This window comes from Acomys russatus, chromosome 27 (genome assembly GCF_903995435.1).
Source record: "Acomys russatus chromosome 27, mAcoRus1.1, whole genome shotgun sequence".
NCBI lineage: Eukaryota > Metazoa > Chordata > Mammalia > Rodentia > Muridae > Acomys > Acomys russatus.
Genome location: NC_067163.1, coordinates 15892206 through 15907231, shown reverse-complemented (window position 1 = coordinate 15907231; position 15026 = coordinate 15892206). Strand labels below are relative to the sequence as shown.

General features: G+C 47.5%; 1 protein-coding gene across 1 annotated transcript; it reads left to right on the top strand.

Moving 5' to 3' along the window:
• Nucleotides 1-247: 247 nt before the first annotated feature.
• Nucleotides 248-13807, top strand: Htra4 (HtrA serine peptidase 4). Its single transcript, XM_051170032.1, has 9 exons — nucleotides 248-807; nucleotides 1095-1194; nucleotides 1866-2070; nucleotides 5288-5482; nucleotides 6006-6038; nucleotides 8151-8265; nucleotides 8636-8693; nucleotides 9069-9164; nucleotides 13518-13807. Exons 1-9 carry the CDS (start codon nucleotides 324-326, stop codon nucleotides 13681-13683), a joined length of 1452 nt encoding a protein of 483 aa, XP_051025989.1. The 5' UTR covers nucleotides 248-323; the 3' UTR covers nucleotides 13684-13807.
• Nucleotides 13808-15026: the final 1219 nt, after the last annotated feature.

Below are 15026 nucleotides of genomic sequence, written 5' to 3'. Positions count from 1 at the left end.
TACGAAATCTGGTTGTGTGTTTTCATGGTCACATCTCGTGGCCATGGGTGGGTGGTCACGTTTCCCACTTGCCCTGTGACTGTTTTTAAGAGTAGACCCTCCCTTCACGGTTTAGGGTTGGGTGGCTCTTGCCCTGGGGTGGCATGGGTGGTGGGTGATGTGTGTGTGTGTGTGTGTGTGTGTGCAGAAGTGAGCCTTTATAAAGTCTGGAGGCTGGCAGAGGCGGCGTCCAGGCCAGGAAAAAAGTGTTGCGCGTTTCAGGCCAGTTGTGAGGCCAGAGTGAAGTAACTGGAAAAGTACAATCGAAGAGGGCAGTGAGGAAGATGATGTCCCAGACGCCGTGGACTGTGCGAGCACAGTGTCTTTTGCTGTGGCTGCTGCTGCTGGCTGTGCCTGTTCCTTGGGCAGAGGCCAGGAGGTCCAGAGTCTCCTTGCCCTGTCCCGAAGCCTGCGATCCCACGCGCTGCCCGCCGCTGCCCACCTGCTCGGCCGGCACGGCGCCTGTGCCCGACCGCTGCGGCTGCTGCCGCGTGTGCGCCGCGGCCGAGGGCCAGGAGTGTGGCGGGGCGCGTGGCCGGCCGTGCGTCTCGGGGTTGCGCTGCGGCGCCCCGTTCTCCCGGGAGCCCGTGGGGGGTGCGTGGCTGGGCACCTGCGACTGCGCTGAGGGCGCTGAGGGCTTGGCGGTGTGCGGCAGTGACGGGCGCACCTACCCCAGCCTGTGCTGGCTTCGGAAGGAGAACCGTGCAGCGCGCCTGCGGGGCGCGCTCCCGGCGGTGCCGGTGCAGAAGGGTGGCTGCGGGGACCCAGGTGAGCGAGGCGCGGGGTCGGCCCTCCTTCCCCAGCTCCAGGGATTCAACCTGTTGTGGTTGTTCCTGGTGTTCTTGGCTGGTTAATGTGGTCTCTTTACTGGTTACCACGGGGCTTCCCTTTCCCCCATTCTTTCCTCTAGTGTGACAAGGCGGGTCATTTCATCTCCTAGTCTCGAGAACCTGCAGAGGAAGGGGGGCGGGGAGATGCTGGCAATGTTGAGATGGACACTTGCATCCAGGAAGGAAAGCTCCTACTGCCCCTCATCGTGGACTGTTGATTCACAGGGACCACAAAGGCAGGGTGGCTCCGGAGAAAGTACAACTTTATCGCCGCGGTGGTGGAGAAAGTGGCGCCATCTGTGGTTCACTTGCAGCTATTCCGCAGGTAAAGGTCACACCAAGGGCCTACTACCCTACAGGATTGCTGCGCATTATCTGACTATTGAAAAAACGCTGTGAGGAAACCCAGGTTCAAAGAGTTGGCTGGGGTTGTAGCTGGGCAGTTGAGCTTGTGCGAAGCCTGCCGGAGACCTCTGGTTCCAGGCCAGCGCCTAGTCAAAAAACAAAAACAAAAACAAAAAACCTCTCCAAAAATTGCTAAGAGTTATTTTACTAAAGAGAAAAGTGCCAAGCACAAGGATTCTTCTGACTTCTAAATTCAAGCAAGTCCAGAGCAAAAGTAATTTGTTCCGCATCACAATGCTAGTTGGTAGTGGAAAGTAAGAGCTCGGTTTTGACAGTGTGGCACAGTGGTATCACCAGGTTTGGCCTCGTTGCAGCAGATGACACACAGATCGACACACTGTCCAGGTCTGAAGGAAGAAACTGTATCCCTGGACCCAGCTCTCGGTTGTGTTCAGAAAAGATGGCGAGGATGTGCTACAGGCGCCTCAGAAAGAACGTGGAAAGTAGACAGGGCAAGAGAAAGTGCTTGAGAAAATTCCCCGGAGATGGCGTCTCCTAACCGGGAGGCTTCCTGCGACTCGCAAACAATGGCTGGATTCCTCCATTTTCTTGCCCCTCTACTTATCATACTATTGTCTTGTTCCGGCACAGGTCACCCCTCACCAACAAGGAAATCCCTGCCTCCAGTGGCTCTGGGTTCATCGTGTCTGAGGACGGGCTCATCGTCACCAATGCCCACGTCCTCACCAACCAGCAGAAGATCCAGGTAGAGCTCCAGAGCGGGGCCCAGTATCAAGCCACTGTCAAAGACATAGATCATAAACTGGATCTTGCGCTGATTAAGATCGAGCCGAATGTGAGTAGCTGAGAGCTGAGTCAGCAAACTTCACGTTGGGGGGAGGGGCAGGGATGGGGGTGTTCACAGCTCATTTGTTGATACTTTCCTTCATATTCCTTCACCGTACCTTTCCTTTGTATGGAGGGTATACTTTTCCACTCCCTCCCCATCCCAGGCTTCTTTGTTTGTTTGCTTGTTTGTTTTTGTTTTTCGAGACAGGGTTTCTTTGTGTAGCCTTGGCTGTCCTAGACGCACTTTGTAGACCAGGCTGGCCTCGAACTCACAGCGATCCGCTTGCCTCTGCCTCCCAAATGCTGGAATTAAAGGCGTGCGCTACCACCGCCCGGCCTCCAGGCTTCTTTTTTCAAAAGAACAAAGTGGTGAGTGATGTGGAGATGAAGACCTAGAGTCTCAGCGGAGGCTGGTCCCTCAACCACCTCCCGCCACACTTCTGCCTCCTTCCTGTTGTGCTTCCAACCCCTCCTCAGTAAATGAATTTAATCCTCGAAGCCGCAGTGGTACAGACTCCACCGGAGGGAAAAAAAAAACAAAACCTCACAATATACCTCCTTCTACCCCACCTCCACCCTCACCCCTACCCCCACTCTTGGGCAGGACAGGTGACTATAAGAGAACCCAGAATAGGGACATGGAGGGAAAGAAAAGCTCATCCTCATGAAAAGGGATGGCTGTACAGACTCTAGTAAAGTCAGGGCTCCTACCACTTCTGTTACTAACAGGACTATATAACTGTTGTTCTCAACCTGTGGGTCTCGACCCCATTGGGGTCACATATCAGATATCCTTCATGTCAGTTATCTACAGTTTTGATTCATTTTGATCGTGAGCCTAGCCTTTAACGGTTGGGCCATCTCTCCGGTCCTATATTTATGATTCATACCAGTAGCAAAATCACAGTTACGAAGCAGCAATGAAAATGATTTTATGGTTGGCGGGGGTGGGGGTGGGTGGGAGGGTTCATCACAACATGAGGAGCTGCATTAAAAGGTGGCAGCAATAGGAAGGTTAAGGACCACTGGTATAGAGGAAAGGACACAGCTCCCCCTGAGCCCCCAAGGAAAGGAGACCCTGCAGCCTCATACTCCTTCCTTTGGGAACAGCCAATGCTTGATTGTTTGCCCTCCTGGCACAGGTTACAGAGCCAGGCTGGACCACACCCTCCTCCAGCCATGAAGCTCGACCGAGGGCAGGCTTCCAGAACTGCAGGGACACACCCTCCAGGTCCCTTCTCATTCAGTTCTTGATGTTCATCAACTTCCTTCTTGCTGGCCTGTACCAGGGCCTCCGCTGTTTCCCTCTCTCCTGAAGGCCCTTGTCTTTGTCAGTTTCCTCTGCCCACCTCTGCAGCAGGGGGTCGCAGCTCACACAACTCGGAGACCAAGTTGCAGAACTTCAAAGAGGCTGACGGCTGGCTGGCTAAACATTTTTTTCCGAAAGAGAATGCCCAGGTGCCTCCACATCAGTCTGGGTGTACCCCAGCCTTCTCCTCATCTGTTTTTAGCAGCTTGGCCCTGACCCAGTTCTTTCTTCAGGGCCTTCCGCGTCTTGGGCCTCTTGGAGAGTTTAATTTTTAGCTTCACTTTCTCAAGCTTTGAGGCACCTGAGTAGGCAGCCCAAGGCTCAGGGGAGATCCCCCCACCCTCCACCCCAAGTTCCTCTCCGCTCTGCTTTCTGCCTGGCTCTCAGACTTCAAGGTCTTGATGCCCACTTGGACCAATAAGGCCCACTCCTCTAACCTGAGGTCTACAGTAGCTGTCACACTCCACAGAACTCCTGCCCCAGGGGTAATGGGGAGATCTGGCACACCTCCAATACTTGCCCAACCCCTAGCTTGATTCCAGGCCCATTGACAGGGCCTTCTGAGTGTGGTCCCATCCAAGGGTCCACTCAGCCTGGCTCCAGTCTTTTTGACCTGTCACTGCCTCTGGACAGCAGGGATGAGAAGAAAGCCAGGTCCAAAGCCAAGGTCAGCCATGGGGAATAGGAAACCATAGCTGAGAGCCCGATGGAAAGTCTTGGCCAAGGGATTTCACTGTCCTTTTGTTTGTTTGTTTGTTTGTTTTTCTTCTGTTACACATCAACACAAATCTCTATGCATTGACCAGCAGTGCCACTCCTGCCCCCATTTTCCATCCCATGAATCCTTCTTCAGTAGGCGTAACTCTTGGGTATACCATTTGCAATGCCCCCAACCCTGTTGAGAGCGCTTGGAGGTGCTTGCTGTATGAGATGTGGCCTGCACCTGGGGGCTCCTTAGAAATCCTGGATCTCAGACCCACCCAGGTCTACCAGAGTCTGCACTTTGATAAGCTCCTAGAGGTGGACACAATACAGTTTGAGAAGCGCTATTCTGGGTGAGCTCCATCCTGCTTGTGACTTCACTCTGACAGTAAATGTTTGAGCAGGGGTGGCTCGAAGTGACTTGCTAATGCCAGGCATTTCACGGCTCACTAATTAATTAATTGTTAGCTGCTATGCAACTTCAATTTTAAATCATGTGTATTTATGTATGTGTTTCTGCGAGTGAGTGCAAGTGCCATGGGGGCCAGAAGAGGAAGTTGTATTCCCTGCAGCTGGGGTTAGAGGTGGTTGTAAACTGCTCAGTGTAGGTGCTGGGAACCAAACTTGTCTTCTCTTCGCTGGAAGAGCAGTACACTCTCTTAACCTCTAAGCCTCACCCTTCCTAACGCTGGGACCCTTTAATACAGCTCCTCATGTTGTGGTGACCCTCAACCATAAAAATTATTATTATTATTAATTATTATTATTTGGTTTGGTTTGGTTTTTCAGGACAGGGTTTCTCTTGTAGTCCTGGTTGTCCTGGGCTCACTTTGTAGACCAGGCTCACAGAAATCCACCTGGCTCTGCTGGGATTAAAGGCGTACATCACCAGGGCTGGCTCCATAAAATTATTTTATTGCTACCTTTAATTTTATGAAATTACCTTTAATTTTATGATTATGAATAGTAGTGTAAATATCTCATATGCAACATATGAGACTCCTATGGTGGTCACTACCCACAGGCTTGAGAGTCAAGGACTTCAAATGTCCATCTTAGAAATGATCTCAATTATCTTAATAAAAGGAGAGTTTGGTGGGACCTGCATCTGAGGAAGAAGGAAAGCAAGAGGCCAGTGTCACTGTTAGTGGATATTGGGTGACTGTGTTCTCTGCTGTCTTTCTCTTCTTCCGCTCCTGACCCCCATGTGAAGACTGACCTTCCTGTCCTGCTGCTGGGGAGATCATCCGACCTCCGGGCTGGAGAGTTCGTGGTGGCTCTGGGCAGCCCGTTTTCCCTGCAGAACACGGTGACTGCGGGGATTGTTAGCACCACACAGAGAGGCGGCAAAGAGTTGGGCCTGAAGGATTCAGACATAGACTACATCCAGACGGATGCCATCATTAACGTGAGTCACTCTGGGAGTCTGTTTGCAGCCCAGAAGAAACTGCCATGATATAGCGAGAGGGAAACGTTAGTGATATCTTTTCCCTTTGGTCTTTTGAGCGTTCTAAGAGGTCATCTCCGAGGGAGGGCTGGATGCCCTGTTGCTTGATTTAACTGACCCCCATGCTCTGGGCTTGTCACAGAGGTTGCTGCTGCGATACAGAGTGGGGTCTTTTTGCTTTGCCCTGTACCTACCCTGACTTTAGGGTGAGGGGCAGGTTTCTCTAGTAAACCTCACTAGAAACTATGTATAAATGATGTGGAGAGCTGGGCGTGGTGGCGCACACCTTTAATCTCAGCACTCAGGAGGCAGAGGCAGGTGGATCGCTGCAAGTTTGAGGCCAGCCTGGTCTACAAAGTGAGTCCAGGAAAGCCAAGGCTACATAGAGAAACCCTGTCTAAAAAAAAAAAAAAAAAAAAAAAAAAAGTAAAAGTGGAGAACTGTATCTATCTGCTAACTGATGGCTTTCTCAACTTGTCTTTAGCACGGGAATTCTGGTGGGCCACTGGTGAACTTGGTAAGTGGCCGTTTTCTTTGCTGTTTCATATTTCTTCCTAACTTTAAACATGTTTCAAAATCTGGGAGGTAGACTTGGGTGGCAGTCTCGTGGAGAGATTGAGGAGTGATGCCTTGTATTCTGGGTCTTTAGTAAATGGCTAGGGAGAATTTTAGAGCCTGTGATGGATTTATCCTGCTGTTGTGTGTGTGTGTGTGTGTGTGTGTGTGTGATCTCATCCCACTGTGAGTACCCTGGTAGCAGCTTACTTCAAAGTTTCCCTCTCGTCTGTTGCATATGAACTATCTTCCATCTAAAAATGCTGATTACGTAACAGGGCTTTTAGTCTTCAGCCTGCCCATAGATGACAGAAAAGCCAGCCATAACCAGAATCCACCGTTCTGCTGTGTATTTTATTATTCACTTAACCAGTGCCCCTACTGGTGATGCTGGGCCTTGTACTTGCTCACCTACAAGTAGCAGCATTGCCATGGTACTCCTAGGCTCAGGCCTCTGAAGTCTTTGCGCATTTACTTCCTTTTCAAACATACCGCCCCCCCCCCCCCCCAGTCCCGGGATGGAACCCAGGGCCTTGAACAGGATGGACCAAGCACTCAACCAACATCAGCCCACAGGGTAATTCCTGCTCAGTGCTGCTCGCAAGTTTTTGGTGCCCATCTTCCTAGTGACAACAAGTTCGCAGAACAGGGCTGGAAGACAGAATTTCAGGCCACACTCCAGAATTGCTAAGTTGCCATCTGTACAACCAGAAACGTCTTTTCTATCGTTCTTGTTACCTAACAGTGGCTAAAGAATGGCAGAGGGCAGGAGAGTGGTTTTTACTTCCATAGCACCAGCTTAGCTGACCCTTGTTCATGAAGGTCAACTGCTTTCTAATTAACAATCCTACGGAAGTATTGCTGATTAGCAACAACACGACAGCTTTTGACTTTCCCATGTTTATTTTTAGCTTCCATTAAGTAACGAAGAGGCAGATGCTTCTTGTGGGCTTTGTTTGTTTGTTTAAGATTTATTTATTATGTATGCAGAGTTCTGCCTGCATGTACACCTGCATGCCAGAAGAGGGCACCAGATCACATTAAAGATGGTTGTGAGATGCCATGTTGTTGCTGGGAATTGAACTCAGGACCTTTAGAAGAGTAGCCAATGCTCTTAACTTCTGAGCAATCTCTCTAGCCCCTTGTTTTTGATTTTTGGTCAGTTTTTGAGACAGGGCCTCATATAGTCCCATTTGGCTTGGAATTCAATATATAGCTGAGGATGACCTTGAACTCCTAATCTTTCTTCCTCTACCTCTCAGGTGCTAGGATTTTGGGCGTATGTGACACTTTGCTACCTTCTGCTCTTATTTGTATCAAAATGTAAACTGTTGGGTTGGAGAGATGGCTCAGAGGTTAAGAGCACTGGCTGTTCTTCCAAAGGTTCTGAGTTCAATTCTCAGTGTGGCTGACAACCATCTATGATGAGACCTGGTACCCTCATCTGGTGGGTGGGCACACAAGCAGACAGAATACATAATACTGTATACATAATAAATAAATCTTTTTTTAAAAGTAAACTATAGATCACCTTTAGAAATTAACGTGATTTATTAAAATAAAAATGAGGTGGAGATTAAAACATATTCCATGCTGGGCGTAGTGGCGCACGCCTTCAATCCCAGCACTTGGAGGCAGAGGCAGGTGGATTGGTGTGAGTTCAAGGCCAGCCTGGTCTACAAAGCCAGGACAGCCAAGGCTACACAGAGAAACCCTGTCTCGAAAAACCAATAAACCCCAAAAAGCAACAACAACAACAAAACAAACAAAAAACCCCAAAACCCAAACAAACCCAAAAACCAAAAAATCAAAAAACCACTCCACAGCAACCTTGATTTTTGAATATGAAGAAAGTGTAACTTTTGTATTTCTAAAGTGCCACTCCCTTCCCTGGTCACACTAAGTGCCCTTGAAGATGACATATACTCCTTCCTAATGAAGAAGTGGATTTTCCCTCATCCCTCCTGTTTTGGCCATAAGAGCTTAGTTTTACTCTCCTCTGCCTGTTCCACTGCTGTGTGTTTCGGTTTGCTGAGCACCATGACTTAACACCGAGTGTCCCCTTCCTTGGTAGGATGGTGATGTGATTGGTATCAACACTCTGAAGGTGACTGCAGGGATCTCCTTTGCCATCCCCTCAGATCGGATCAGACAGTTTCTGGCCGACTATCATGAGCGCCAGTTGCAAGGTAAAGCAAGGTGGGGGGTTCGGCCATTTTCATGTGGACTGCCACCTGTTGGAGCATGTCATCTTTATGGTGTTCAGTCACTGGCTCTAAGATCTACAGCAGGGGTTGGGTATCTGTGTTGGGGGACTAAGCACAAAGCTCAGCATGAGACATAAGCAGAAATACTTGTGTTGTACAGTTTAGAGATGAACCCACCGGCTGTAGATCTGTTGGTGTCAGCCACAGATGTCCTCTGAAACAGATGGTATACATGGCCAGATGTTTTAATAAGAGATTCTGGGATCTAGGTGTCTCTTAAACTGTGCCAAGAGGAAATAAGTCGGCCTGGGAGTCTTGCCTGGGAGTCCTACATTATGGTTTTCTTTTCCAGGCAAGGCTCCTTTGCAGAAGAAATACCTGGGCATTCGAATGTTGCCCCTCACTCTGAAGTAAGCATTGGGTAACTATGTCTCAGAGGTACAGGCCATCACTTGGCAGGGTTACCAAGGAAACAGAAGCATCTGAGGACCCGTGTGGGGACCACAGGCTGTGCTGCAGGGCTGTGTCTCCCTCTGCCTGTATCAACATCTTTCTTTCTGGATGGCTCCATCATGTCCAGAGAGACAAAGCCTTGGTCTAGAGGAGGGGACAGCACCCAGCAGGGATGGCTTATGAATGGCTGGCTGGGATTTGCTCGGGTGTCTGCCAGTCTCCAGCTGAGCAGATGGGGAAAGAGATAGGCTATGTGCCTCCTGAGAGGGGCAAGTCTTTTTTTTCAGGCCTCAGGGGATCACTGTGTTTGCTAACCTCCATACTGTTCCCAGCCTCCTTCAGGAAATGAAGAGGCAAGATCCAGACTTCCCTGATGTGAGCTCTGGAGTTTTTGTCTATGAAGTGATTCAAGGGACGGCTGCCGCAAGGTAAGCGGAGAGAGCTTTGCCCAGCCCCCTGAGTTATTTCTAGGCATGCACCATGCTAAGCTTGGAGCAGTCAGACTTGAGCACCAGTGTCAGGGTCATGACCTGTACATGCTGTACAAGCTCCTGAAAGCTGGCCAGTGTGACTCAGTAGCACAATTTAAAACTTTGTTTGGTTTAAGTTGATGTCAGTGAAAACACCAAAAGCACCGGAAACAGTCTAAACTATCTTCTTATTTCCCTTTTTGCTTTCAGAAGGGTTACATGCTGTGTTAATTATAGCACTGGATGAGATATTATAGCATAGGGACAAATTGGGCATGTACTATATGGATTTCAAAGGCCTATAGGAAAGTGCAAAATATTTTTCACAATTTCAAAATATTTATTTGGTGTTAAAATGATAAAATTGTAGATTTAGTGCACTAAATCAGATGCACTATTAAAGATTACTTTATCTGATTTTTTTAAAAGGTGGTTACTCTAAAATCTAAAGTAATACATGCAGCTTATATCACCTCTCTATTGAACAGAGTCATAACCTAAGTTAAAATTAATTTTGCTAGGAATTACCAAATTCCTCTTTCCTTTTGCAGGTAAGCTAAGCTGCACACCAGCCCCTAAATATACTTCTTCAATATTATCAGTTATTATGTAATAGCTAAATTTGTTATTAAGTTATTAATGACTTATGTATTAATTTTAGTATTTGGTATATGCTTTCATGTGTGTGTGTGCATGTGTGTGCATGTGCAGGTGTGTGTGTGTTTCCTTCTTCAGCCACTACCCACCTTATGTTTTGAAGTGGGATTTCTCACTGAACCTGGAGCTCACCAATTGGACTATGCTGGCTGTTCCCAGAGTTCCAGGGGATCTGACTATCTTAACCTTCCCAGTACTTGCTGGGATTTCGGGCATGTGCCTCTACATGTAGCCTTTCTCTTCCTTCCTTCCTTCCTTCCTTTCTTTCTTTTCTTCCCTTCTAATACGTGTGCTGGGGACTCAAACTGTCCTTGTGCTTGTGTAGCGAGCACTTTTCCCTCTGAGCCTTTCTCAGATCTTTACTCTGCATTTTTGAAACCCGGGGCCTCACTGAGTAGCCCAAGATAGCCTGAAACATATAATCCTCTTGTTTCTGCCTCCTGAGTGCCAGGATTATAGGCATGGGCCACAATGTTCCAGTTATCCAGTTATTAATAACTATTAACTAATGATACATAATTAAGTAATTGGAACAGTGCACTCGTTTTCAGTTAATAAGAATGGGAAGGATTCGGCAGGTCAGAAGTCAGTGCACAGTAGGTCTTCTCAGACACCTTTTCTCTGAGGTGTGAGTGGCAGTGTGGACTGCCTGGGATGGCACCTGTATTACTATGTCAAAGGCTGGAACAGCTCCTTGGAAGGGTTAGCAAGCCATTTTCAGCTTTGCTTTAGAATACTTAGAATCAGGAAGAGGCAGGAAGAGGCAAATGTTATTCTCCTGGGCTCTGCCCTTTCTTCATTACTACTCACTGTTTTTCAAGAGCTCAGCAACCTGTTGAGATGTTGGCAACTCTTTTAGATCTGGGAGAAATCACAGGTACCAGCAGTTTAGCACAGCTAAGTGTCATGTCTCAGGATACTAAATTTGGCACGTCCTAAACTTTTCTAGACTCTTTGGATCCCTACCCTACCCTACTCCTCCTCCAATTCCTTATTTGAACTTCTGATCCAAGGCCAGAGAGCTCAGCTCCTTATGTTGTCCCTCAAAGTGTGGTGTGCTGTCAGTGGCAGCATCAACGGTAGCCAGTCTCAGTGCTGGCCATGAACTCTGGGATTCTCCTGTCCCAACTTCCCAAGCACTGGGGTTAGCTGTGTGAACTGTGTCAGAGAAATCTCCCCCCCCCCCCCCCCGCATCTCCCCGCTCCCCTGATCCTATCCTTTCTACCCTTCCTCTCTCCCTAGCTCCCCTTAACTCTACTTCTTGCTTTCTGGGGTTCAAATCCAGGGATTTGTGTGTGCCAATCACCTACCCTACCACTAGAGTACATCCCTAAGAGAGTCTTAATCTTTAACAGGATACCCAGGTAGGTTACACACACACACCAATGGGAGCGGTACTGCCGTAAGTCTCCGCCAACCCAACATCCATCCTTGCTGGCTTTCATTCGCTTGTATTTAATAACAGCTAATAATTACCCCGACAGCAGTTGGCACGTAGGGAACATTTATTATATCCTGGGCATCAACATGTTTTTACAGTTGTTTGAGGAGTCTTATGACATAGTCCTTGTTTTTACGGGGCAGCAGCTGTGTTAAGTTACACAGAGGTCAAAGAGGAGAAATGTACCTTGGCTTCATTCCTCTACAATCCTGATCTTGTAGTTCCTCTCATTTCTAAGAGAGGGGGTTGACTCAGTGGCAAGAAGATGACTTTTCAAGTTTGAAAGCCACAAGATCAAATCCCGCTTTAGTCTCTTGAAAGTTTTGAGTCATGGGCAAAGGGCACTTGTCCAGTGAGAGCCTACTTCCTCATATTCAGTGTACGGTAGGCCCCAAGCCACAGCACGGTTTCTTTCTTGCTCCATCTCCCTGCTCATGATTGCTGAGTTATCCTCTTTCTCTGTACACAGTCCAAGTCATTGTCCTACTGTCCTTGTTCTTTTTTGTTTTATTTTTTGTTTTTCAAGACAGGGTTTCTCTGTTAACAGCCCTGGCTGTCCTGGAACTCACTCTGTAGTCCAGGCTGGCCTTGAACTCACAGAGATCTGCCTGCCTCTGCCTCCCAAGTGCTGGGATTAAAGGCGTGCGCCACCACTGCCCGGCACTGTCCTTGTTCGTAAGGACTTCTTGCATGTAGCTTTATCCTTCCTTCTCTTCGTATCCCACTGTGTTACCTTTCCAAGCCCCAACCTTTGGTGATGCCCACTGAACTAAGGACCGGGTGGGTGGGTACATGCTAAACATACCCTCTACCACTTAGCTATACTCCAAGCCCCTCACACTTTCCAAACTCCACATATCTTGGTAATCCACGCCCACTGTCATCTTTTTCTTGAGCTTCCCATTTTTCTTAAATAGCATCTCCTGGGTCACTTAATTTGATGCCCCTCTTTTAGCCCATTCTTACCTTTACACAACCTACCAGCCTGTCCCTGTTTATTGCTCTTTGTGTTTGGACTTGGATTTTGTATCTAGAACAGCACTTCTCAACCTGTGGGTCTTGACTCCTTTGAAGGCGAACAACCCTTTCACAGGGGTCACCTAAGGCCTGGAAAACACACATATTTATGTCAAATTCATAACAGTAGCAAAATTACAGTTATGAAGTAGCAACAAAAATAATTGTATGGGCTGGGCATGGTGGCATACACCTTTAATCCCAGCACTTGGGAGGCAGAGGCAGGCGGATCACTGTGAGTTCAAGGCCACCCTGGTCTACAAAGCGAGTCCAGGACAGCCAGGGCTGTTACACAGAGAAAACCTGTCTCAAAAAAAAAAAAAAAAAAAAAAAATCTATGGTTGGGGGGTCACCACAACATGAGGAACTGTATTAAAGGGTCACAGCATTACGAAGGCTGAGGACCTCTGCTCTAGAATTTATATTCCATGCGAGGTTGATGTGTTGAAGACTGAACGGAACTATAGCTTTGAGTCAGAGCTGTAAACATCTGGACTTGGCAGCCTGAGTGGCTTTTGATTTACTGGAAGCCTAACATCTGGGACACGCAGTAGCTCATCACGCTCCAGTTCCAGAAACATGGGATTGGCTGTGCAGTCAGACTCACCAGAGTACAACTTCCTGTGGGGGGAAACACTGTCTGGCTTGGTACTATTGCTCTAGTAATGTTTGAGGTTAACACAAGCAAAAGAGGCAAAGAAATTAGGAGCTAAATAGTCCATTCCAAGTGGAACTCAATGCAGGAGGGGACTCAGCCCCTCCCAGAATTCTCATGGGATATTAGTATTATAGGTAACACAGAGGACCATCGTCCCCCAGCTGGTGTCACAGCACATCCTCCATCAGCCCTTGCGGTTGGAAGGGTTCTGGGTAGTCCTACCTTCTTGGTTGATATGTCTAACGGTCAGCAAAATTGTAGGGCAGTGCATGGTGGTGGATCAGACAGACAGACTGACCCCAAATGGAGCAAGAACTCTTCTGATGCTTTCATCGTCTTTTTTGGGTTTTGTTTGTTTGTTTTGGAGACAGGGTTTCTCTGTGTAGCTCTGGCTGTCCTGGAACTCACTCTGTAGATGAGGCTGGCCTCGAACTTACAGTGATCCCCCTGCCTCTGCCTCCTGAGTGCTGGGATTACAGGTGTGTGCCACCCCTCCTGGCTTCATCATCTTTTCTTTTCTTTTTTTTTTTTTCTCAGCTCAGGGTTGAGAGACCATGATGTAATCGTCAGCATAAATGGGCAACCTGTCACCAGCACAGCTGATGTCATCGAAGCTGTTAAGGACAGTGACTTTCTCTCCATCATTGTGCTCCGAGGAAGTCAAACCTTGTTTCTGACTATCGCACCTGAAATAATCAATTAAGCACCGTACTTTGAGAAACTGGCTCGCAAAACCAGCTGTATCACCTGGTTTGTATCGAAGACATGCCAGAGATGGCAGGGGCTTAGGATATCAAAAAAGATGGGTGCTTTGAGCGCATGAGCACACGTTTGCACACACACACACAAACACACACGTACAGACACCTCTCACGGATCTTGAGTTTGAGGGTCTCCTCTGCTGCAAAAACCATCCTAAGCCAGCAGAAACAGCCATGGCAATCTGATAAAATTTAATGACACGTAAACAATTGAAAACAGGCAATTCCTAGTTAAATCTTGACAGGACACATTAGTAACCTACATAGTCACAAACTGACATGCCACACACATGTGCAAATAACCTACCTACCATATATTAAGAGCCTGAATCTGGAGTAAAAAGGCAATCATATTTTAAGATACTACTCTGTGTACTGGGATTCCTGGGTTATATTACATTTCTGGTCACCATTTGTAGATAGGAAGGGCAATTACAAGACAGATTGAAACTGATGACATTAGCTTACCACACAGGAATAGTACCCTCAAAATGATCGTTTTAGCGGTAGAAACAATTTTGGTCCTCCAGTGTTTCTGAGAACAGCTTCTTCCATTAAAATAGTTTTCTTCGAACCATTTTCAGATGTACTTAGGCTCTTTTTTTTAGTGGAACTTACAAACACGCAGGGATTTACCATAGTGAGCTATGGTAAGGCTGAGTCTTGGCTTAAATAGTTTAATTTGGATAATATTTTAATTTTAGTTATGTCTTCCAGACTTGGGAGGGTGCTGGGGGTCAAACTAGGGACCAGTGCATGTTAGGGAAGCATTCACTATTGAGCCTGTCAGAAGTTTTTTTTCTCCCTTTTAAATATGGTGTCCCTGGAGCTCCTTAAAGCCTATGTGAAGTTTGATGTGTATATTTTCTTTCTTTTCTTTCTTTTTTTTTTTTTTTTTGAGACAGGGTTTCTCTGTGTAGCCTTGGCTGTCCTGGACTTACTTTGTAGACCAGGCTGGCCTCGAACATCTGCCTGACATGTATATTTTCAAGGACACATCTAAAAATATTGTCTTAGTGTGTACAGATTATGAATTGAGAATTCCAGTTGTTGTTGTAAGCAGGGTTGAAGTTAGTGTAGTTTTCAGAAAGCTTTTGCAGTGGTCATCTTTAGGAATGCGAGGACAGTGGTATTAGTTAGGGATGCTGAGGCAGAAACCTTAGGAGGTCTACGGCATGGTGCTGTGTTTCCAGGACTCACTTTGCCTCAACTGCTCATCTTCACATCAGTTATTATGGAGAGGAATACAGAGTGGGTCTATCCTGTTTCTAGAATCCGTGGCCAA